Source organism: Strongylocentrotus purpuratus, unplaced genomic scaffold (assembly GCF_000002235.5).
Source record: "Strongylocentrotus purpuratus isolate Spur 01 unplaced genomic scaffold, Spur_5.0 spur5_scaffold_18, whole genome shotgun sequence".
NCBI lineage: Eukaryota > Metazoa > Echinodermata > Echinoidea > Camarodonta > Strongylocentrotidae > Strongylocentrotus > Strongylocentrotus purpuratus.
Genome location: NW_022145603.1, coordinates 6,044,220 through 6,070,270, shown reverse-complemented (window position 1 = coordinate 6,070,270; position 26,051 = coordinate 6,044,220). Strand labels below are relative to the sequence as shown.

The 26,051-nt window shown below is 33.7% G+C and overlaps 1 protein-coding gene across 1 annotated transcript in view; it reads left to right on the top strand.

The window, feature by feature from the left end:
- LOC575161 (fibropellin-1) overlaps positions 1-25,643 on the top strand; it is a 40,273-nt gene extending 14,630 nt beyond the window's left edge. The window contains exons 15-39 of the mRNA XM_030989437.1: positions 619-714; positions 1,151-1,264; positions 2,364-2,477; positions 3,259-3,372; positions 4,082-4,195; positions 4,736-4,849; positions 5,476-5,589; positions 6,254-6,352; positions 7,338-7,451; positions 8,815-8,928; positions 9,592-9,705; positions 10,346-10,444; positions 10,952-11,065; positions 11,807-11,920; positions 13,540-13,653; positions 14,331-14,429; positions 16,442-16,555; positions 17,025-17,147; positions 17,926-18,071; positions 18,807-19,035; positions 20,373-20,474; positions 21,365-21,503; positions 22,028-22,175; positions 23,302-23,352; positions 24,133-25,643. Of these exons, the coding sequence (XP_030845297.1) occupies positions 619-714; positions 1,151-1,264; positions 2,364-2,477; positions 3,259-3,372; positions 4,082-4,195; positions 4,736-4,849; positions 5,476-5,589; positions 6,254-6,352; positions 7,338-7,451; positions 8,815-8,928; positions 9,592-9,705; positions 10,346-10,444; positions 10,952-11,065; positions 11,807-11,920; positions 13,540-13,653; positions 14,331-14,429; positions 16,442-16,555; positions 17,025-17,147; positions 17,926-18,071; positions 18,807-19,035; positions 20,373-20,474; positions 21,365-21,503; positions 22,028-22,175; positions 23,302-23,352; positions 24,133-24,165 (2,846 nt within the window). The 3' untranslated portion in view covers positions 24,166-25,643. The remainder of the gene's footprint in view (positions 1-618; positions 715-1,150; positions 1,265-2,363; positions 2,478-3,258; positions 3,373-4,081; positions 4,196-4,735; positions 4,850-5,475; positions 5,590-6,253; positions 6,353-7,337; positions 7,452-8,814; positions 8,929-9,591; positions 9,706-10,345; positions 10,445-10,951; positions 11,066-11,806; positions 11,921-13,539; positions 13,654-14,330; positions 14,430-16,441; positions 16,556-17,024; positions 17,148-17,925; positions 18,072-18,806; positions 19,036-20,372; positions 20,475-21,364; positions 21,504-22,027; positions 22,176-23,301; positions 23,353-24,132) is intronic.
- Positions 25,644-26,051: the final 408 nt, after the last annotated feature.

Genomic DNA, 26,051 nt, shown 5'->3' with positions numbered 1-26,051 from the left:
GGTCGAAATTGAGTCTAAAGTTATGAAATTGTAAATAACAAACTCTTTATGTTGTATAGCTCCCTCTCAAGGTAAAGATATTAATTAAGCCATGACACAATGTTTCTTGACTAAAATCGACCGATTGGCTATTTCCGTTTGGAAATTATATATCACAAGTTCACAACTACATATTCTGAGATTTTAATGGTCTCAATTGTATGGACATAAGCGCTATTTGAAATTGTTATATTCAATTTTACTCGAAAGCAGAAGCGTTTTAGGGCATTAATTTTCAAGTGCTTATAATACATCTACAGGGGCATCCAAATATATCAAAGTTGTGAAGAATCACTATCCAGCCAATTTTCTAAATTTCCCAAAACTTTGTATTACCTTTGATATGTCCATTCAAAGAGTGCAGCTATTATATTCTACTGCGCTTGATACAAAGTATCACGTTATTACCCGGGTTGTAGCTGAGTCGCCATGGCAGCCATGGCAGCCATGGCAGCAAAATATTACAGTTTTATTTTGACATAGTGTTCATTACGCTTCATTGACAACATTGACATGACTACAGCATCCTTAACACACGTGAACTTGACCAGATATTTAACAACTTTATTTTCTGTTTAGCTGAGTGTGGTGGAGCTGTTTGTCAGAATGCCGGAGCATGTGTCTCTGGTCAATGTGAATGTGTTACTGGTTTTACTGGTTCTATGTGCGAGACTGGTAAGTAACCCCCCCCCCCCCAAAAAAAAAAAAAAAAAAAAAAAGTTAAAATGAAAAGATGATAATGATAATGAATTAAAGAATAATGAAAGAAATATTGAGATTTTTCATTCATTTTAAGTACTCCAACCATGAATATATCGTTTCTGCTACATCCTAGAAAGTTTTGAAGCAATTCAAACAAAGCTTGGCTCAATTGATTGTATATGCATGTAAGGATTACTTGACTAGTTGTAAGAGGTAAAATGTAATAATTTACTTCATTTTAATTATTCATCAGTTCATCAATTTTACAAATGAAGTAAATCATTCATTTACTGTCATTTTTACATAATTCTCCTGTTATCGGCCAAAAATGAATTGATCTAACAAAAAGGAGGAACAAATTCTCATCTCTTCTTTCTTGTTGATTGTCTTTGGAACTTAATTTGCACAGATATCGACGATTGTCTTGCTGACCCATGTCAGAATGGAGGAACTTGTACTGATGAAGTGAACGACTATACGTGTGCCTGCGTTCCTGGCTATACTGGGTTGATGTGCGAGACAGGTAATTGTTACATTTTATACATACCTACATATGTATACCATTGGTTATGTAAAGCAACATCCAATGAAATATTTGTCATGGCTCATCAGGAAATTATAAAGAAACACACAAGCAATTAAAAAGAAAGAAACATTCAGTCATTAGAGAGAAATTCTTTGTATGTTTTACTGATTTTCAACTGCATGCAGGCGAATATCCATCTTGTCACATTTTGGTGCAGCAACGAGAGAAATTTAACTTTTCCTGATTTTTTTATTTGATTTGATTTGATTTTTTGGTTTCTGCATCTGTTTTCTTTTATTCATCATACATTTTCATGAACATAATATGATTTGATACAATATTTTAAGTGTATATAATTTTATACAGATAATAAACGAATTTAAACAAATATATTGAATGCATAATTAACATACATTAGATGCAGGAGGGCTACATAAATAAGCAAAGTAGGTTGACGTGCCCGCAGCCCTCAACTTAAATACAACAATAACAAATAAAAATAGAAAAGAGTGACTTGCAGAGAAGAAAAGAAAAGGGGAGAGAAGGAGCGTTGGTAATAATACAATAAATCTTGTACATCTGCTGATTGAATGCAGGTTCATTCATGAATGGCTAAACGATGCTAGGTTATTAAGAAATAGGAAAACTGGGGGGATGGGGAAAAGCAGAGTTAGGTACGATAAGAGTGACATATATCTTCCTGATCATAGTTCCATTGTGTCTTGAAAGTCAGACCATGTATAGGACATTTCTGCGTCCATTTTCACATTTATTCCACCCACAAAAGAAAGATCACATGTTTTACACACCTAGCAGGGGCATATCAAGGCTTGTCAGACAATCAGATTTTCCTGAAAATATCTACTTTCTAAGACCACAATTTCGAGGAAAAAAATACAAACATTAAGAGGAAAATTAATTCATTTGAATTACCGGTATGTATTACAAATACATTTATTTTTTAACTGTCTTTAATTTGCATTTAAAATACAAATTTGTTTTACTTAATATTCCTGTTATCCTCCAAAAAGAAAATCTGTCAAAATTGAAATTATTTTTCTCTTCATTTTTATCCCATCCATTATCATTTGCACAGATATCGATGATTGTACTCCCAATCCTTGTGAGAATGGAGGATCTTGTACTGATGAAGTGAACGACTATACTTGTGCCTGTGTTGCTGGCTATACTGGCAGTAGTTGTGAAACAGGTAAGCTTATAAAGTCAAACCAGATTACATACCTACATACATATACTTTTTATAAATGTCATGAAATATTGCTCCTTACTCATCTAGAAATTTAAGATAAAGAGCAAATAAGAAAATAAAAAGAAAGAACCATTCAGTCATGGGGAGGAAAATTTTCGAGGTTTTTTTTTAATTCAGAGTCTACAGATCTAATATTACAGACTACAGATGGAAATGGTGTTCCATATTTTGGTGCAGTAATGAGAAAAGCTTTACCGTTACTTATCTTGATTTTGAGTAGACTTATGGGTCAAATGGAGTGGATGGCTATTTGTAGAGCAGGGTTGATATTGTGATTCCTACAACGATCTCTATTCATTTAGATTTGTTTTTGGGAATGATAAGAAAGGAGTATTAATTCCTAATCATATTAATTTTATTTTGGCGCTAAAGATGTCTTGAAACACATATAGGAAATTTCTGTGTCCATTTTCAAATTCATTTCACCCTTAAAGAAACGATAGCAGGCTTTAATCCCCTTATTTCTGGCAGGGGCACATCAAGGTTTGTTAGACAATCAACAATTTTAGAAAATATCTTCTTTCTAAGGCCACGATTTTGGAAAATGATACAAACATCAATAGAAATATTTGAATAATAGTTTAAAAATTACGTAATTCTTTCCTAAACTGTCATTATTTGCATTAAATATGCCATTTTTGTCTTATTTTTCCTGTTATCTACCAAATCAAGATAAATGTCTTTAATTTCCTTGATTTTCTTTGGAATTTAATTTGCACAGATATCGACGATTGTACTCCCAATCTTTGTGAGAATGGAGGATCTTGTACTGATGAAGTGAACGACTATACTTGTGCCTGCGTTCCTGGCTATACTGGGTTGATGTGCGAGACAGGTAATTGTTAAAGTTAAAGGAGATTTAATACATACCTACATACATATACCATGTGTTAAGTTAAGCAAAATCCAATGAAATATTTTTTATAGCTCATCAGGAAATTAAAAAGAGACACACAAGCAATTAAAAAGAAAGAAACATTCAGGCACATGGGAAAATGAGAGTTCACGGTTATTTGAATAGCAAAGTTGATGTTATGATTTACACAATGTTCTTTACTAATTGATATCTGTTTTTAAGAAACGATTAGAGTGGTGTATTTCATCATAATCATAGCGATTCAAGTTTTTGCGCTAAGGTGTCTTAAAACTCAAACCTGTATTGGGAAATTTCTGTGTCCATTTTCAACATTTATTTCACTCCCAAAAGAAAGATCACTTGCTTTACTTACCCTATTTTCTGGGAAGAGCACATCTAGTTTGCCAAACAATCAGATTTTTTAAAGAAAATATTTTCTTTATAAGGCCAAGATTTTGGAGAAGATTTGAACAACGAAATAGATATTTGGTTCACTCACTTCATTTTATTAATATATTAATTAGTTTTACGACTGAATGTAATGCATTCCTGAAATGTCACCAAACCGTGTACAAAATTTCATTAATTGTCCTCTTCTCCGCTAAATAAAATAAAATCTGTCACAAGGGAAATCATTTTTCTCGTCACTTTTATCCCATTTATTGTCTTCGGAACTCAATTTGCATAGATATCGACGGTTGTACTCTTGATCCTTGTATGAATGGAGGATCTTGTACTGATGAAGTGAACAGCTATACTTGTGCCTGCCTTGCTGGATATACTGGGAGTATGTGTGAAACAGGTAAACTATAAAGTCCAAACAGATTACATACCTACATACATATGGTACACATTTTTATGTAGAGCACTTGCTCCTTGCTAATCAAGAAATTGAATTTTAAGAGCGAATAGGGAAATAAAAAGAAACATTTAAGAGGTCAAACAGTTAAAGAGTCAAATTGATATTTTGATTCCCACACTGATTAAGATTTGTTTAGGGTATGAACAGTGCGGAATCCTTGATCCTGATCATATTAATACAACGTTTGGCACGAAGGTGTCTTAAAACTCAACAACAAAACATTTTCTTCCAAAGGCCATGTTTTTCAAAAATATACAAACATTAAAAGAGATAATAAGTTTGTTTACTTCATTTGAGTTATGTATAATTAGATTTACAAATGAAGTAGTTCATTCCAGAACTGTCATTAATCTGCATTTAGAATACTAGCTTTACACAATATTCCTGTTATCCACCAAATGAAATTAAATATGTGAAAAGAGACATTTTTTGTCTTGTTTTTTCTCTCCATTCACTGAATTTTGAACTCAATTTGCACAGATATCGACGATTGTACTCCCAATCTTTGTGAGAATGGAGGATCTTGTACTGATGAAGTGAACGCCTATACTTGTGCCTGTGTTGCTGGCTTCAGTGGTAGTATGTGTGAAACAGGTAAGATAAAATTCAAGGCAGATTACATTACTACATATACAAATTTGTCTCCTTGCTCTTCAGGAAGTTATAGATAAAGAGACAAACAAGCAAGATAAAAAGAAAGAAACATTTAGTAATTGGAAAGGAAAATTATTAGGTTTTCATTGATTCAGGGACAAAAGTGGTGAAAGTACAGACAAAAGATGGGGGGATTTTTACATTTTATTGCAGTAATGAGTGAAACAACACTCCTTTTAATTTCGAGGAGACACATGGCACAGTTGGAGTGCACTTTCATTGAAAAACAGTATAGATATCTAATTTTAACAACGACCTCATTCAAACAATAATGCTGCTTACATTTGTTGTTACCTTTTTTCAGAGAAAAGGGGTTTTACTTTGCCATCCATTACTTTATTTGACACATTGATATCATTTGCCTTGTTGATGCTGTTGTAAATTATATCTTTTAATCAGGTAATAAAGGGAGATTTAAAGGTAATACAAATTGCTTGTCAATATTAGAGATTCGATTTTCAAAAATTCCCTCTGACGATCGAGAGAGTTAATAAACTTTGTAGATAGAAATATTCCCATTCTAATTTGTGGACATAATTTTCACAACTTTTATTCATCCAAATCAGACATTGACGACTGTTCTCCAAATCCTTGCCTGAATGGTGGAAGTTGTACTGATGGAGTTAACACTTTTACCTGTGTCTGTGCTGATGGCTTTAGTGGAGATGATTGCGCAACAAGTAAATCATTTTGAGTCTTTATCTGAATAGTTGTGGTCTTTTAATAAATAAGAGAAGTAGGCCCAAGCCGTTTCGTTTTGTAGTCCGAGGCCAGAACCCGATGATTGAAGCCAGGCTCCTTTTCACCATGATCTTAATATTTACAAGAGCGGGGAGCAGTTCACATTATATATTGACTTTATCTATGAATGGAGCTCAAACTTGGGTCGTTAAGATTATGATGGTGGCTAAAATATCACTTTTGACACTAGGTAAAGTGTCATGCACATTTCCATGTTTCGTTAAAAGATATTAGTGTTCTGTCATTTAAGACAATTATTCACGGACTCCTGATTTTAAGATTTCAGTTTCTTTTAAAATCAGCAAATTTCTCGGAAATCCTTTTTCATCAGACAAGTATGTCCCAGTGTGTTATCTACATGATATAAAAGTTACTTTGAACAAAGTTAGCTGTTAAGGTTCCTAAAAATATGGATAGGTTTCTCTGCATTAAGTTCATTTTCTAATTTAAAAGGAGAATGGAGAGCTGACATTCGGACAATAGACTACAGGTCCGTGTAAAGTGTTATGCCTTCACCCTTAAATGTTGTAGCTAATTTACTATGAAATCCTCTAATGTGCTGTAGGATGTAAATTATTTATTATTCTCTCTTTTGTTTTGCAGCTGTTTGTGGCTCCACTGTTTGCGAGAATAACGGGGAATGCATAAGCGATGGACAATGTCGTTGTGTTACTGGTTTTACTGGTACTATGTGCGAGACTAGTAAGTACCCAACCCCAACCCCAACCCCCCCCCCCTAAAAATGGGAAGTTAATATTTATGAATATATGAAAGATATAAAACATGTGAACAAATGATGATTTCTCGTAGGTTAAACAGGTGTACAGGTTAATCTGTATATGTTAATGTGTTATTGTTAATACTAAACTAAGAATGCAGGAACTTTAATTTATTCTATCATATTATGTTGTGTGTTTTAAAGGGGAATGAAACCCTGGCAAGATTTGGAAATTGTGAAACAGTTAATAGGCTATTAACAATGTATGTCTTAAATCTGTGTTGTTCCTTAAAAATAGATGTCATTGTTGATTATAAATGTTCAAGTTGCCCCTGTCCTTGTGAACAAACGCATCGTGTAACTGCTACAAAAACAAGCTGTATCCAATACTATGCGTATGGGCTTTGAATTTATTATTCTTTCGGAAATAATATAGCTAGTGATATTCGTTTGTTTCACAATGTGGTCAATAAGGAATCTAAAAGATCACGACGTTTCGTGCGCTATCTGCAACACTTCGTCAGGTGATAAAAACTAATGTAAGCAAGGGTCTTTTATACTTTACGGGAGGCCGGCGGAGCGGTCTATAATACAATCGATAATTAGAACAATAACGCACAATGCCTATTGGTCGACGCACACAGTGATCGACCAATTACCAGGCTGCTGGTTCGGATGCTGGCTCGGCTAATGCACCAGGCCTATTGGCCGACGCATACGGTGCTCAACCAATCAACGGGCCGCTGGCTCGGCCCGTCTGCTGAATGGAATCGACTGATGTTTGCCGGCAGGACGGTGAGTGTCATGGTGGCGTATCGTCCGCATCCAAACAAATATCACTAGCGATATTATTTTCGATACTACATCCGCAATGAGTAGTATATTTAGCAATATTATTCTTTGTTTACTGGCTTTAATTATGCTTCAAATTTTAACTGATGTATGATTACTATTTTTTAACCCATACAGATATTGATGATTGTTCTACAAATCCCTGTATGAATAGTGGAGTTTGCGTTGATGAAGTGAACTCCTTCACGTGTAACTGTGCTGCTGGCTATACAGGAGATACATGCCAAACAGGTATGTCACAAACTGGGATTTGTCCTCAGTATTTTCATTCCAGAACACGATTTTTGACAAGATTCTAACCTGTTTCATGATGGATACAACATTTTCAAGTTGGTGTTTTAAACAAAGATGTAAAGTCAAACATGCCCAAGTAGCCATGCTTCTATAAAGGCCATCTGTCTATACCAGTAACTCGTATTGCCTCCCTACAAATGGAAATATGGGTTCATATATTTATATATATACATATATTTGCCTACATCGTCTATTTTTTGTGTTCCCTTTGAGTGGCATCAATAGACCTGTTTTTCCTGTATTCGTGTTAAATTGGCAATCACCCCAAAGAGTTAATGCTATGTACATGTTTTGTGATCTTAAATGATCATCATTTTCCAACTATGATTTCAAATTTGTACAATTACATTCACAGCAACTTATTGTACTGTTAATTAAGATTTGTTTGAGGGTACGATCAGTGTGGCATATTTCATCCTGGTCATATTGATTCTACTTTTGGCGCTAAGGTATCTTTAAACTCAGACAATGTATAGGACATTTCTGCGTCTGTTTTTACCATTTATTCTACCCCCAAATGAAAGATCACTCGCTTTACTTACCCTCTCTTTCTAGTAGGGACAATTCAAGTTTGCCAGACAATCAGGTTTTTTCCATCAAATAGTTTCTTTCTTAGGCCACGATTTTGAAAAAGATTCAACAAAAGAGATATTTGGTTCATTTTCTTCATTTTGTTTTAAAGAAACGTGTTTATTAAATATTTTTTTTAATGAAATATTGAATACCTTGACTGTCAATAATTTGCATTAGAAAGGAAAAAAATGATCTAATTTTCCTGTTATTTCCCAAATATATATAAATCTGTCAAAAAAGAAAATATTCCTCATCATTTCTATCCACTTCACTGTCTTTTTAACTGATCATAGCTATTCAAATTTTAGGGCTCAGGTGTCTTGACACTCCGACCATGTATAAGACATGTGTATGCATTCCTTCTTACGTTCATTTCACCCCAAAGAAAAGCTCATTTATTTTACTCACCGTTTTTTTCTGGCAGGGGAACGGTTTGTCAGACAATAATTTGTTGTGTTTTTTTTTAATTCTTTTCATGGGCACGTTTTTTTCTGAACATACAATTATTAAAAGAGATAATTAGTTCATTTACTTTGTTTGATTATTTATTAATGATTTTGCAAATGAAGTAATTCAATTCTGAACTGCCATTAATTTGCTTTGGAAATACCAGTGTTTATTAAATTGTCCTGTTATCCACCAATTTAAAGATAAATCGGTCAAAATGGCAGTTAGTTTACTTGTCATAATTTTCCCATTCATTGTCTTTGAAACTCGATTTGCACAGATATCGATGATTGTACTCCTAATCTATGTATGAATGGAGGAGCCTGTACTGATGGGGTGAACAGCTATACTTGTGCCTGCGTACTGGGCTTCACTGGGAGTATGTGCGAAACAGGTAAGCTTCAAATTTAAATCAGATTACATTCCTTCATACACACAATTTGTTATGTTAAGTAAAATTCAACGATTTTTTTTTCTCTCCTTGTTTCATCAGGAAATTAAAAATAAAGAGACAAAGCAAATTAAAAAAAGGTAACATCTAGTGATTGTAAAAGAAAATTCTGTTAGGTTTTTATTCATTCAGGAACAAAAGTTGTGAAAGTACAAACAAAAGATGGGAGGATGTTTCACATTTTATTGCAGTAATGAGTGAAACAACACTCCTCTTTAATTTCGAGAAGACACGTGGCACAGTTGGAGTGCACTTTCATTTAAAAAGCAGTGTCGATATTTAAATTCCAACAACGATCTCATTAAAACAATATTGTTGCTTACCTTTTTTCCGAGAAAGAGGTTGTACTTTACAATAATAATAATAATAATATTCTGGGTTTTTTATATGGCGCTCAATACATCTTTGTTAATGCTTTTAAGTATTTCTTTTGATCAGGTTAAAAAGGGAAAATCAAAGGTAATACAAATTGGTTGTCAATGTTAGAGATTTGATTTTCGAAAAAAATCCTTCTGACATTTTGATGATTTTAAAACTTTGTAGATAGAAATATCCTTTATCTAATTTCTTGACATATTTTTCACAACTTGCATTCATCCACATCAGACATCGACGATTGTTCTCCTAATCCTTGTATGAATGGTGGAAGTTGTACTGATGGAGTGAACACTTTTACCTGTGTCTGTGCTGATGGCTTCAACGGAGATACCTGCGCAACAAGTAAATCATTTTTAATCTTTATCTGAATAGTTGTTGTTTTTTAATAAATATGAGAAATAGGCCCAAGCCATTGCGTTTTGTAGTCCGAGCCCAGACCCTGATGATTGAAGCCAGGATCATTTTTACCATGATCTTAATATTTACAAGAGCGGGGAGCAGTTCACATTATTGACTTCATCCATTAATGGAGCTCAAACATGGGTCGCTAAGATTACGATGGTGGCTAAAATATCACTTTTTATACCAGGTGAATTGGCATGCACATTTCCACGTTCCGTTAATAGATATGTGTTCTGTCATTTAAGACTATTAATGTATTCACGGACTCCTGATTTTAAGATTCCAGTTTCCTTTAAAATCAGCAAATTTCTCGGAATTCCTTTTTTATCAAACATGTATGGCCTAGTGTGTCATCTTCCTGATTTAAAGTTTATTTGAACAAAGTTAGCTATCAGGGTTCCTGAAAATATATGGATATGTAAGTTCATTTTCTAATTTAAACAGAGAAAGGACAATAGACTACAGGTCCTTGTATTAGTGTTATGCTTTCACCCTTGAGTGTTGTAGCCAATTGACTATGAAATCCTCAATTGTGCTTTAGGATCTATATCATATTTTATTTCTCTCTTTTGTTTTGCAGCTGTTTGTGGCTCCATTGTTTGCGAGAATAACGGAGAATGCATAAGCGATGGACAATGTCGTTGTGTTACTGGTTTTACTGGCACTATGTGCGAGACTAGTAAGTACCCAACCCCAACCCCAACCCCCCCCCCCCCCTAAAGAAGGGAAGTAAATATTTATGAATATATGAAAGATATAAAACATTTGAACAAATGATGATTTCTCGTAGGTTAAACAGGTGTACAGGTTAATCTGTATATGTTAATGTGTTATTGTTAACACTAAACTAAGAATGCAGGAACTTTAATTTATTCTATCATATTATGTTGTGTGTTTTAAAGGGGAATGAAATCCTGGCAAGATTTGTAAATTGTGAAACAGTTAATAGGCTATTAACAATGCATTGCTTCAATCTGTGCTATTCCTTAAAGATAGATGTCATTGTTGATGATAAATGTTCAAGTTGCCCCTGTCCTTATGAACAAACGCATCGTGAAACTGCTACAAAAACCAAGCTGTATACAATACTATGCGTATGGGCTTTGAATATATTATTCTTTGTTTACTGGCTTATTATGCTTCACATTTTAATTGATATATGATTACTATTTTTTAACCCATACAGATATTGATGATTGTTCTACTACTCCCTGTATGAATGGTGGAGTTTGCATTGATGAAGTGAACTCCTTCACTTGTAACTGTGCTGCTGGCTATACAGGAGATACATGCCAAACAGGTATGTCACAAATTGCGATTTGTCCTCAGTATTTTCATTCCAGAAAACGATTTTTTTTTTTTTTTTTTTTTTTAAAGATACGTACTTGTTCATAATACACATAAAGTCAACCGTGCCCACCTACCACCCCTCTATAAAGGCCACCCGACTTTACTGGTTACCCTCATTGCCTCCCTCTAGATAGAAAGATGTGTTCATATAAAGAACCTGTCTAGAAAGGACACCTGCCTACAGTGGCCACTTAATTGTTGTGCTTCACTTTGATATAATCTATAGACAGGTTTGACTGTATTCAGGTCATTCTTATAATTTCTGCACAATGACAATCACCACAAGAAGTTAACGCTATATACATGTTTCATGATATTTAATGATAACATCATTTACCAACAATCAATTTAAATCATAACACTTACATTCAAGACGACTTATTGTACAATTCCTTAGATTTGTTTTAAGGTACGATCGGAGAGACATATCTGTTCCTTATCATATCGATTCATATTTTGTGACTAAGGTTTCTTGAAACTCGGACCATGTACAGGACATTTCTGTGTCCATTTTCACCATTGCGAAAGAAGTTATTCATTCCTCAACTGTCATTCAACCACGTTTAAAATCCCAGTTTTTACTTGATTTTTCTATTATCGGCAGAACCAAAATGGTAAATCTGTCAAAGAGGAAATTATTTTTATTGTCATTTTCATCCCATTCAATGTCTTTGGAACTCAATTTGCACAGATATCGACGATTGTACTCCTAATCTTTGTATGAATGGAGGAGTATGCACTGATGGAGTGGACAGCTATACCTGTGCCTGTGTTGCTGGCTTTACTGGCAATATGTGTGAAACAGGTAAAGCTATAAAGTCAAAGCAGATTACATACCTACATAAATAAACTCTTTTTTCATAAAGTAAAATCAATTAAAATTTGCTCCTTCTCATCTGGAATTTAAAGATGGGCCACCCACGGAGCACCACGTACAACCTCAAAATGGGAGTGCATGATCATTTAAAGAGAAGATCGGAAATTGTGATTCCGTCAATAAATTACTCTATTTCACACATTAATATCACCTTTTTTTTTGGTGGTGGTGGTGGTTGTTAATGCCTTTGTTTTTCGTCTGAGGAAAGGGAGAGATTTTGAAATAATACAAATTGCTTTTCAATGTTAAAGATTTTTCATTTTAAAGAAATTCTCTCTGGCTATCATGATGATTCTAAAACTTTGTAGATACTCAGGGCATCGTTTCAGGAAACCGTCGTAAATACAAGTTCACTGACATCCCATTAAAGGTACTATGTCCCATTTGCAGGCCCCAAAAAATGATAAGGTTAAATTCCAACGGTATTTGAAAGATAATATTAACTTAGAACTTCCCTTTAAAAAATGGGGCTTGAAAATGTCTTTAAGTGAGAAAATAATGAATATTAGTTGTCAAATCGACTTAAGTGCTACCAAGTCAGTTAGTAATAGTCAAATTTTTCAGACCATTGAACTGAATGGTCATACGTTTTGTGCTTCACAAAGATCAATCAGTTTAATTTTGGCCATTACAGGAAGTGGGTTATTGATGTAGACAAATGCTCATGTACCTTTTAAAACTAATTTTAAGTACATGTATGTCATTGCCAAAGTATAAAAAGAGCCAGTCAGTCACTCAATAGTGTCTGACAGTGAAGTCTAGCAAGTAAATAGGTTTCCTTGCATAATTTGAATATAAGAACACTGCTAACGTTTAAATTTCACAGATAGGACATACGTTACATATTCATAATTCCTGCAAAGTTCTACAGAATTTGATGTTGGCTGCAAAAGGAACATAGTATCCTTAGCATATATTAATTAATAAATAATGAATATTAGTTGTCAAATCGACTTGAGTGCTACCAAGTCAGTAAGTAATAGTCTGATTTTCAGACCATTGTACCGAATGGTCATACGTTTTGTGCTACACAAAGATCAATCAGTTTAATTTTGGCCATTACAGGAAGTGGGTTATTGATGTAGACATATGCTCATGTACCTTTTACAGCTCATTTTAAGTACATGTATGTCATTACCGAAAGAAAAAAAGCCAGTCAGTCACTCAATAGTGTCTGACAGTGAAGTCTAGCAAGTAAACAGGTTTCCTTGCATAATTTGAATATAAGAACACTGCTAACGTTTAAATTTCACAGATAGGACATACATTACATATTTATAATTCCTGCAAAGTTCTACAGAATTTGATGTTGGCTGCAAAAGGAACATAATATCTTTAGCATATATTAATTAAGTTAAACATGCGTTTTTAAATTGGATTTTGGTTAAGAGGGTTTCATGAAACAACGCCCTCCCTGCTAAGAAAAAACAATGAAAACGTATGCACCAAAACGCATACATATTTGAAGTTGAAATACAACCATCCGTGAAATATTCCTATTCTAATTTGTGGATATAATTTTAACAACTTTTATTCATCCAAATCAGACATCGACGATTGTTCGCCTAATCCTTGTATGAACAGTGGAAGTTGTACTGATGGAGTTAACACCTTTACATGTACTTGTGCTTCTGGCTTCAGCGGAGATACTTGTACAACAGGTAAATCATCTTCGATATTTATCTGAAAATGCAGTAGTTTCCTTTTAATTTAGAATGAGAAGTAGGCCTGAGTCATTTCATTTCGTAAATTTGGCCTCAACCATGAGGATTGGTGCCCGGTCTCATATTAGCTCATCCAGCACGTGGATTTCTACATGTGGGACCACGTTACAGATTTGTATTGATCGACTTTGTACTATGCTATAAGCTTGTGCAGATAAAAAAAATAGTTCGAATAAACCTTTTACATTAGGTAAATAATGTATTATACTACAGTTTTTTTCTTCATTTAAACATATATAATTGTATTTTCATTTTATTATGCATAAACTTGTGATTTTACAACTTTCTTTTTCTTCAAAAATTGTGAATTTCTTTGAATATTTGCATGTCTTCTAAAAAGAACATGTATGGTCTTGGTGTGAATTTATTTTAAGCTTCTTTGAACAAATTTAGCTGGTAGGTTCCTGTAAATATACGGATATGTTTCTCCATGTTTATGTTCATTTTCTAATTTTAAAAAATGAATGGAGACTTGGTACTCGGACAATAGACTACAGGTCCTCGCAAAGTTTTATGTATGCCTTCGCTCTTGAGTGTTGTAGCCACTTGACTACGACATCCTCTAATGTGCTTTAGGATCTGAATCATTTATCATTTATCTTCTTTATTTCCAGCTGATTGTGGCTCCGTTGTTTGCCAGAATAGCGGAACATGCGTAAGCTCTGGACTATGTGATTGTGTTACTGGTTTTACCGGTACCATGTGCGAGATTAGTAAGTACTAAGTAAATAATAATAATAATATAAAAATAACAAGAAATCAGTAAATAAATAATAATAATCACAATTAAATTAAGTAATAAATAAGTAAATAGATTATCCATGCATGTAAAGAAATACTAAATAATTCAATTCAAATGCTGATACACATGTTCTTATCAACAACAAAGCATTGGGATTTGATTGAATCCCGAAATATTACTGCAAGCAAATCAGTTTTCCCTCCACATCACTCATTTTTTTCCCTTGAAGGGAAATGAAACCTTGATAGCAAACTACTCTAGAAAAATGCATGCAAAACAAAATAGTAGACTGGTGAAAGTTTGAATTAAATCAGATAAAACATGAGAAAATTAAGTGTTTTTTTAAAGTTTTAATCACTATTAGTATTGTCTCTTCAAATTGGCTGAATCAGTAATATCTCTGTGATGTAGTGGCGTTCAAGTCTCCCATATTTTTCATTTGCACATGAAATTACTAAAATTTAGATTTTTGAAAAATATATATGACTCAGTGGTGCTATTTCTCTTTAAGAATAGTTAATAATAGTAATAATAATAATAATAATAATAATAATAATAGCCTAATAGTCCACTCCAAATTTTATTAAACCGAAACGGAAATTCTTTTTGCCCAATTGATCGTGAGCCCGGCAGCCACTGAGCAGCGCCAGATCGACGTTGCTCTATCCCTTATTGTTGAACGCCAAACAAGGTAGCAACAACTCCCATCTTTTATCGTCTTTCGGTATGACGCGGCCGGCGTTCGAACCCACGACCTCCCGGTTGTGAGTCGGACGCTCTACTGACTGAGCCAACACTCCGGTCCTATATTGTCCATAATATACATCATGTTGCGCCCCAAGGGACAAGGCACTTAGAAGAAAAAGATAAATGTTGTACACGACAAAAGAGGGAGTTGTCTGCACTACGTCACAATCCACTAATTGCTTTTTTGATATTTGCAAAAATGTGGTGAATTCATATTTCAAACATTCATAATTTTCTTATTTTTGGGCCGATTTCTTTAAAACTTTTGACATCATGTTCATCTGTTTTTTCTGCTTTCACGCAAATGAAGTTATTACAAGGGTTGGACTGCCCTTTAATTATGTTAGTTTGTAATAGCATTGTTATAGTTAGTAGTGGGTTGGATTTTAATGTTGATGTTGTTTATTTATTTGTCTTTTGGTGTGTTGTTTTGGGGGTATTCTATTTTAATTTTCTTGTAATTTCAACAAAGTCTTTGCATTCATTTTCATTATTGATAGTTTACTCTAAGTGTGCCTTTATTGGTTATATGTATATATAACTTAGCAATTTATTTGTGTATAATCTCAATATTTGATAATAATAATAATAATATTCTGCTTTTATATAGCGCTTAATACAAATGTCTCTAAGCACTTTACAGATATACTTTTACCCTGTTCATTTGATTCAATACTTAATCCTTTTATTGTCTAGGCCAACAGGCCAATATGGACAGCATTTTTCTAACTGACAATGCTAAAATGATAAAAATGAATAAATACAGATTTATTTGGTTTCATTTAGGTGAAATAAGAGTTCACTAGAATATCGATGGCTCATTGGATGATAATTCGTTTTCATATTTTGATCATTTTAAGACATATATGAACGGGAGATTTCAAGGCTATGCAATGTTTCTTGAAAATACTATTTCTACTGAAAGTTTTGTCTGTGTTGTATATCTAAATAAAGACGATAGAGTCGAATTTAATTTGTTTAGGTTAGTCATAATTATACATGTTTATAGCCAGTTGTGAAACATTAAAAAAAAAACAGCCAGAAAATATACATTATTACACCTGCTACTTTAGAGATGGGGCTGTATCATAATTACTTATATTTTGTAAAAATGAACTCATATATTCATGCATTTGTTATTTTCCCATTCATTCATTTATTTATTTTTGATTAATTTATCTATCTACTTACATGCATTTATTTATTGTTGTTTTGTATCAAAAATCCAACCATCAGATATCAACGATTGTTCTCCAAATCCTTGTATGAATGGAGGAAGTTGTACCGATGGAGTTGACTCTTTCACTTGCACCTGTGTTGTTGGCTTTACTGGGGATATGTGTGAAACAGGTAAGCTTAATCATAGCATTTTCTTTCCATCATATAACAGAAGGAAATGGGGAAAATTTCTTTCTTTTTGTGGGTAGAGGCAAATATATTCCTACTTCATGTGTTCACCATGATCTCATATTTTTGCAACGAGTTCAGCAATTTTTGAAAAGGTTCTCGTAATTCACGATAGGGACAGAGTCTAAACGTTCTTATGTTTCAGATGTTTGTTTTTTCTCGTTTAATCTAATAATGCGATCTCAAAGAATTGTAAAATGTTATCAACCTTTTCCCAATCACTTTCAGGTTTTTGCCCTATGCGATTGCATGTACTGAATTCAACTACTGAAATAAGCCAACGACAATCATCATCGATATCAGCATTATTATTATTATTATTATTATCATAATTATAATTGTCATTATAATCATTATTAGTAAAGTTACTCATGAGATTGTTTCACATTTTCATTTTACCACTTTGCTCTAGATGTTAATGAGTGTGAGCTTAGTTCGAGTCTCTGTAGTAATGGAAGATGTGTCAACGTGGATGGATCATACACTTGTGTCTGCAATGCTGGATTCATGTTAGAGAATGAAAATTCTTGCACTGGTATGTCTGAATACAAGTTTTTCTTTTTCCATAAGAAAAAATATGGGTTTCATGATCAACTTTGTGAAATTAGAAATACAGGAAGACAAAAACAAACAAATTAATATCAAGATAATTCACTTTCATGCAGAATTGAATGAAGACATAGTTCATTATTCAAACACGAATTTTTATTAGTTTTTGGCATGTGATTTCAAAAGTGTGTAACAACTAATAATTAAACAAAAAAATGAGTAGTATTCAAAATAACTCACACCAGACAGAATGAAGTGGGAATTTGGCCATTTAATCTAGAAAGAAGGCATGCATTTGTAAAATGTTTGCAAAATTTTTCATCAAATGTTAATTGGTCAAACCTATAAACAGTTACCAACTGAAATACTGATACCCCTTATAGATTTGATATTTATTCTTTTGTCCTAACTCATAAAAAAAAGGTGGATTAGTAGAATTAGGGACTTTGTTGAATACTTTTAGATGTAACTTGAGAGAAAACTATTTATCAAGTACTTAAATAATTACAAAACTGTTAAGGGTATAAATAATCAAGTGTACATAAATGAAAATGACTTGATACATTCCGTATAATTTATCTGACGAGACTGGTATTGCATATATTGTACACTTTCCATATGTAGTCTCCTTATGAAAATCTTTTTTCATGAGAATACAAAACCGAATGTATTCATGTTTTTTGCATGGAGGAAACACATTGAAGTATCCATAAATATCTTGGTTTCATGCCATTATTTTTGTTTTTCTTTCTCTGTATATCCAGCTCTCTCAAGCAGTCTGTCCACTAGTCGAGTGACTGTGCAGATTAGAGGACAAAGTCTGAATGGTCAAGCCCTGACGTATACATTAGAATTAACAGATAGGACATCGGCCAAATTCATTGAATATGAAATTGCATTCTGTTTCATTGTAAGTATATCTTTCTCCACCAGTAAATGCTAGACAATTGAAGACAATTTTGTAGATGTAAATATTTAAAGTGGGTGCCTCTTCAGCTTGCAAATCCAACACACTACATATACACCATATATAGCACATTAAGATGTGTGAACATGTGTCAGGTAGGTCTGTACTCTACTGGAACTTTGAGATAAAGTGTTGGTTCCTACTGTAAAAATGGTTCATGTAGATCCGTTAAAACAAGAGATGATAATTTTGTAGTCCTCTTTTATGCCTCCGCCACTAAGCATAGTGCGGAAGGCATTGTTTTATAGAAAAAGAAAATTGCATAATTCAAGTGAAAAAATGCCATTTTGTACACACGAAAATAGTGATAAATGACCAGTTGTAATTAAATCCCTCTAATTTGAGAATGTATTGTACTGTATTGGACAAAAAACAGTCCGGTGATTTTTGCCCTTTCTGCTTATGTATGATGTTTACTTCTTAGCATTCTGGATCTAAAGAAGAAACAAAAATGGAATGAAGAGGAGACACTGTAGTACTATGGCCTCATTATGTTTTTATTTCTGATCCTTTTAATCATTCCAGAACTTTGTTTTTACTACTTAATCAAACTTTCTTTATTTAATTTTGAGAACTTTTATTTTTAAAAAAAAAAATTAAAGGAAATCTATTGATATATAGTACACTATGAGTCTAAGCATAATATGATTCTTGTTTTTTCTACTTTTCATTTATCAGTTCAGCCAATATGTAAGGGCAGAGTTAGGTTCTAGACTTGCCGGTACTAGTTGCATAGTGCGGTCATTCAGCTCAGGCAGTGTAATCGGTGACGTGCAAATTGAACTTGCGGCTGACAGCCAAAGTGTAGCAGATGGGCTTGCTGCGAGTTTAACCGACTTATCTACCAACATCGATCAAAACTTATCAGCTAATGGTCAAACTCTGGTAGCGACTATATCGGCAAATGGTAAGATTAATGACAGACTTTTTCACAAGCCATTCTTATTTCAAGACACCTTAAAAAAGGAAATTGCATTTCACATTAAACAACATTATCTTTTTAGTTGTCAAAACAAATATTTGTTAAGTTTTTAACTGGGTATCTTGAAAGGAGTATCTTTTAGCAGTCTGCGATGTTTAAAAAGCCACTTTTGCCAATGACAGGCTATGGACACAATCGGCAAGCAAATTTCAAATACTTTTTGTATTACAAAATACTATAGCCTTGGCACTGTGAATACTTTATGATTTTAATTTGATGGTTCTAAATTATTTGCAATATCATATTTAAGATTAAACAGTAATCAACTCTCTATCACTAAGGGCTCGAGTTAGCCTGTGATGCACCCAAGTGATAAGATATTCCTTGAATAATAATAATAATCGGCGTTTAGATAGCGCTTAATACATCGACGATGTCTCTAACCGCTCTAAAGATATATCACTACCCGGTCATAGGATTCAGGCTTTCCCTAAAACAATGTATGCACATTCTCAACTCCCTGGGGAGCATTCCAGCCAGGCGCCATTTTACAGACGCTCACAATGCTGAGCAAACTACATTAACATTTGCATCCTATCTGGTACCCTTTCAACACTTGGATGGAGGGTGGCAAATGTAGATTAACATCTTGCTAAAGGACGTTAGTGCTGGGCTGTGATTTGAACCCTATAACTTGTGATCTACAGTCCGGTGACTTATCCACCAGCACAACGCCTCTAATTTCCTTTCAAGATATCCTACAACAAACAGCAAATAGTGTTTGTATTTCAAACTTGTTTGTGACAAATCATTTTAGGCTTCAAATTATGATATTTTGGAGTGACTTGCCTTTGAATCGATTGTTATGTTATCATACAATATCAAATCAAAGATGGTTTTGTATAAATACCAAGGCAAGAAAAGGCATGGTGCTGGTGCACATAGAGTTTGACATTGTCCAATTTGTGTGATTTGACCCCTGTGCAGTCAACCGTGAAGAGCTGCCCAACAAAAATGGTACCAAAAAGCAAGAGGAATGACTCTCCTGCTACATGTTATATCAAAATATTTCATACTTACAGTTCTATAAATTAAGCAAAGTCAAAAAGTGTATACTTATACTTTATCTTACTCATGCTGTAGAAGCACATGTAGTATTAAGAAAACTGTATTATCATTATAATCACTTTTTCTTCATATCAAAGTAGATGGAGAGCTCTTGTCCTTCTACTGTCTAGACTTTCTCAATGAAATAATGATAAAATAAGTTGGTCAGTTATCAGAAGTAATTTGAATCATTCATATATCTTTGATATTAACAGTTCAGTGCGATCAAACGAATTGCCAGAATGGTGGGACATGTACTACTTCTGGAGAGCCTTGCAATTGCTTAGCTGGTTTCACAGGAGACCTTTGCGAGAATGGTAAGTTGTGTTTTTCAGTGGTGATCCTCAAAGAATGTTGGTTCAAACTTACATTTGATGATTATAATTATAATAACAAACTTTTACTCCAACAGATTTTGTTAATCTGTTTTTGGTGTGTTTATTTGCTCATGACTCTCTCTTATGCCTAGGTCACATTTGCTCTAGGGCCAATATGAGGTGGCCATATGCACGTGAAATCAAGAGATACTTGTCGGGTTCAGGGTCACCCTAGGGCGTATCCCTATCTTTACAGGCCGTACGCCTTGGGATTATAACGCGGAGTTAAAACTGTTTTCATTTCTAGGTTTGCCGTAGATATTAGACATGCCGTTGAGCATTCCACGGCAACCCATGCGTCGGGCATACGGTCGCCTTGTACTTTATATATTCTCCAGGGGTGAAGCGGTAGCAACAGTCTGGCCGAACGGTTGCCATATGGTCCCCCTTCGGCCGCCTTGCGTCTGCCTTAGTATTTGTCAAAAAAGCTACGGCCGCCGCAGGGACTACCTTGGGCGACTGTGCATCATCACTCCAAAGGCCGTACTGGCAGGCGCAGATTTTCTGTCTCCACGTATTCAAAATACACCGTGCAGCTACCCTAGCATATGTGACTGCCACTGTGTGTGACCGTGAGAATGCTGTTGCGGTCCTATAATTGATATTGGCCGTAGATATATTAGACTGCATGGCTGCCCAGACAAATGTGACCTAGGCATCACTCTCCCTATGTATAAACATGTATGAATATATATACAGTATAACAAAAATAGATGCGAGCTTACTCTCTTTTCTTTGCACAGTCACAGCTGATTTTGCAAACATGTGCACATATATTTTTCTCTGGTCTTGTTTTTCATAATCATATATTTGATCAATTTTTTTTCCAGTTTCTCAAGGATTGTCGAATGGAGCCATCATTGGTATTGCTCTCGGAGTATTTGGTTTGGTTCTCGTCCTCGTAACCTGTGTCTGCTGCGTTTTCGTACAAGGTGTCAGACGAAATCAAATGACAAAGAGGATGATCGCGTGAGTATTACAATAAACTTACAAATCAGCAAGTTCCAAGCTATTATTTCCCATACGTTACCCACTACATCTATGATTTCAGTATATCTGACGAGTATAGCAAGGTGATAGCTCCTCTAGAGAGGTTAAAGCAAACAAAACATCAAATTAAATGGTATTTTTATCTTGACAATTCCATGTCGACAACTCCATAGTACAATGCAATATAACTTGGTAAAGTGTGGGACATACACGTATCTTGGACTTGCCTCACAAGTATCTAGAGGTGCCTTGCTAATCTAACACACTACATAATCACCATATATATCACATTAAGATGAGAGTACATGTGTCAGGAAGTTTTACTTCTGTATCGACTGATTTGTAATCAGTAAGTTTAGTCTGAGATGAAGTGACCTTTATTGACCCATCAGAGTTCTCAGTGTTGGTGTACTGTTTCAGCACATTTGGTCAATTTGGTGATGCTATTGTTCTCGTTTTGTATACATAAAAAAGTATATACATACGTTTTTTTTTCTCTTCAGTGAAGGACCGTATGACGATCCAAGAAGACACAATAGAGGCTTCTACGCAAACGAATCTTTGAATGGTTCTGATGAGTACGATTCACTTGAAGGACGCCGATATGCTGTTGGTCAAGCACTGGATCGACTCCGAGGAACTGACCCTATGGTATAAACAGTTACTTGTCCATGTGTTTAACTTTGTATATGCCCCACTAATAATTGCCCTATTCAATATAGTATTTATCATGGAACCAAAGACTTTCAATAATTAAATAAAGATGACTAATATGAAGTATTCAAACACCTGCACTTTTTATCCATTGCTTATATTACAAAATGCTGTGTACAAAAGTTAGGAGAAATTCATTACCATTTTTAATGACACCATACCTGCCTACTTTAAACAACTTCATTCATGAACTTTATTGAGAAATGAAAATGTTTTTCATTTGAGTCTCGTACGTGTCTGTTCCTCATTTGTTCACTCCTGTTTCATATAATAGAGAGAAAAGATCCTAAATAAAAAGATATGCACCTTTCTCAAAAACAGTTATAAGACAGCATATGGAAATACATGATTCATGGTATAATTGGACCAGGGGGGGTCTTTCACGAAGATCCTAAGTTGAACTTATCTCTAAGTTGGCCTTAACACTTATGGAAAGCGGTTAGCATCTTTCGAAAATATTTTGTCACAGTTATTTAAAAAGGTATAAAATGTTGATTCAAATTATTCATATTTTCTATTATCAAGGAGATTTCATGTTCTTTTAAAAAATCTAAAATACTTTTTCGTTTTTGAATATATTTTATTTCAAGTCCAACTTAGAGTTAAGTTCGACTTAGGATCTTTGTGAAACACCCCCCATAAGTTGCATATTTTAAGGGGAGCAATGTTTGAGAGAAAACATAACCACAAATATTGAACCCAAAACAACCCTCTGCTTTGAAAATCCTCAAGGCATGGAGGGGATCATGGCAAACGGTTTTCAAAATGTGTAATTCCAATCATAAATATCTTGCTATTCAGACAGGCGATCGGCTTGTAAAAGTCATGGGGTTCCTGACTGACCTAAAGGTTTAAAATTATGATTGCAGCATGAGCTGATTCCAGGATACCGGATCCCTTAAAGACTAGTGAATTTTATGTTGTTGTAATTTTATTGTTCAAGATACAATTAGATTCTCATCTGTTTTTAATCGGTATACTTTTGATTAAATGATTTTATAGATTATGTTTTGAAAGAAAAAGAAATTATCAAGTCTTTTGATATTGTTTGTTTTGCCAACAGCGTCATGAAGATCGCAATTTCAGGACTCCCTATGTGGTAGGTGGGAGAGAGGTATGTACAAGATTCTTTGTATTTGACAATTTACGGCATTCGCAGTGCCATTGATCAGTAGAGTTTGGCCGGTCCAATTTGAGTTTAGCACAACATGTTGATATTGTTTTGTTGGGCAAACACAAAACAAAAATACACCATGCTGTGACCAACTGAAATCAAGTTGGTCAAGCTCTTGTGTATGAATCACTCAGTGCTTTTGGCTTTATGATATTTACTATTTCCCATGAGACATTACCGATGTTGACATATATCTGTTGCATCCGAGAGAATGAAGATGGACTATACACTTTACTTTCAAAGGCTATCAAAGCTCTTGTTCAAGGTGTAATCATAAATTCATTTCCTTTTGGGTCTGCATATTCTGAAAGTGATGTTGAAACAATCATGACCAACCATTGTTAATAATGCATAATTTCGAGTCATTTTCTGTGCCTTTTTTAATTTGTTGAACAAAATGAAAGTGTCTTTAAGCTATGCACATATGTTGATTTTGTGGCTGACTGTTAATGGAAATGTTAATTTGTTTAGGTGATTGGTACACCTTTTGCAGGCCAAAAATATGGAAAGTATAAATTCCAACACCATTTGAAAGACAATACTAATTTAGAGCTTCCCTCAAAATGAAAGGGTTTGAAAATGGCTTTTATTAGGAAAATAACAACCATTAGTTGTCAAATCGACTTAAGTTATTGCGATCACCTCAGTAATAGTCTGATTTTCAGACCCTTTTACCGAATGTATTTGTCTTTAACACGTCCATTCTTTTTTTCATTGCAGAACGGTGTGGAGCGAAATCCAGTCCATTATTGATGACCATGAAACAATTACCTACAGACAAAGAATGAAATTGACAACGGAACTCGAAAGAAAAAAAATATAGTGAATTAGTTACATACTTATGGATAGATGGGTTCTCTTCTGGATATGCTAAATATCAAAGTGTTTGCAATCATATTATTAGATTAATTAAAGGCTTACTTGCATTTTAACTATTGACTGAATGAATTGATATAATCATGCTAATTCTATGTTACAAACAACCATACTATAGATTAATTAAGTGCTTACTTATATTTGACCGATTGACTGAATGAATTGATGTGATCATGCTAAGTCTATGTTACAAACAATCAAACTATTAGATTAATTAAGTGCTTACTTGCATTCGACCGATTGACTGAATGAATTGATGTAATCATGCTAATTCCATGTTACAAACAATCATACTATTAGATTAATTCAAGGCTTACTTGCATTTGACCGATTGACTGAATGAATTGATGTAATCAAGCTAATTCTCTGATACAAACAATCATACTATTATATTAATTAAGGATTACTCACATCAGTCTAAAAATACTGCTTATCAGCAATACTCTGTTACAAACACAGAACTAATAATATATAGAAATTTTTGAAGATAAGTATAATTGAATACAATTTTCTGTATCTGTGTGTGTATAAGGGTTGCATTTTTAATCTAGGAAGGGGCTTATATCATATATTTATTGATCAAGTAATTTAGATTCACCTTCCATTTTAATTAATGTGGTAACATACTGCTTTCTCCCTGAGCTGTTATCTAATAAGCTGATTTTTATTGCATATCAGTACTATTAATGTCGACCAATTTCAAGTCTTTCAAATAGTACCAAAAAAAGTTTAATTTCAAATGAGTATGTTAGCAGGGATTATAACATCCCCTTTCTCTCTCTCTCTCTCTCTATTTATATCTATATATGTTTTAGATGAATAAATTGTTTAATTCATCTGATTTGTATCAATTAATTGAAATGCATCTGATGTTCAAACTAGCTATCAAGTACACAGAATGATGTAATCATATGGGGGAAATCCACAGAGCTAAAACAATACAATCAGTAAATTTGAATCTTTCCTATAATGAAAATAATATAGTTTACCTCTGGCTCATTAACTTGTGACATCTTTGCCAGGCACCAATGCAACAAAGCAGAAATGGATGTGTCATGTAGCACAATTACCGGCAAATGTATTGCCATTTGAAAATATGAATTATTATGTTCTAAACATGTAATATATCTTTTGTTTCATTTTTATATTCATGTTCCTAAGAAGCAATTCATTATACAGTACTAGGGCTACCCCTACTAAGTCTTTCACGTTTTTAACAAGGCTGTATGGTTCTATATATTTTTGTTAATATGATATTTATTTTTTTATTGATATATATTTTTCATTAGATATATATTTTACATAGGATCACGAGTAATTGAAATAAATGTTCCAATAGGGAAGACTGCTGAATAGTTATTTGCGTCCATGTGTGATTCATACAGTACATGTTTTCAATACAGACAATTTAAGACGTGTGTAAACTATTATTATTATTATCATCATCATCATCATCATTTTTATCATTATTACAACAGACTCTAATAATAATGAGATGATAAGTGACTTATCATCTCATTATTATTAGAATTGTTGTTATAAATATTATCACTATTTATTATTTTCAAGATCATTTTTATTAGTATTAGTACGATTATCAGTATTGTTTGGCATTATACAATACAATGAAGATATCAGATTTAAAGTAGTGATTGCTTCATAACTAATCATAAAATGGTTCATAAATACATTAAGCATTCAACTTTTTCTCTTATTTTCTCCTTCAGTGAAGGAGAAAATAAAAGAAAGGTGTAGAAAAGAGA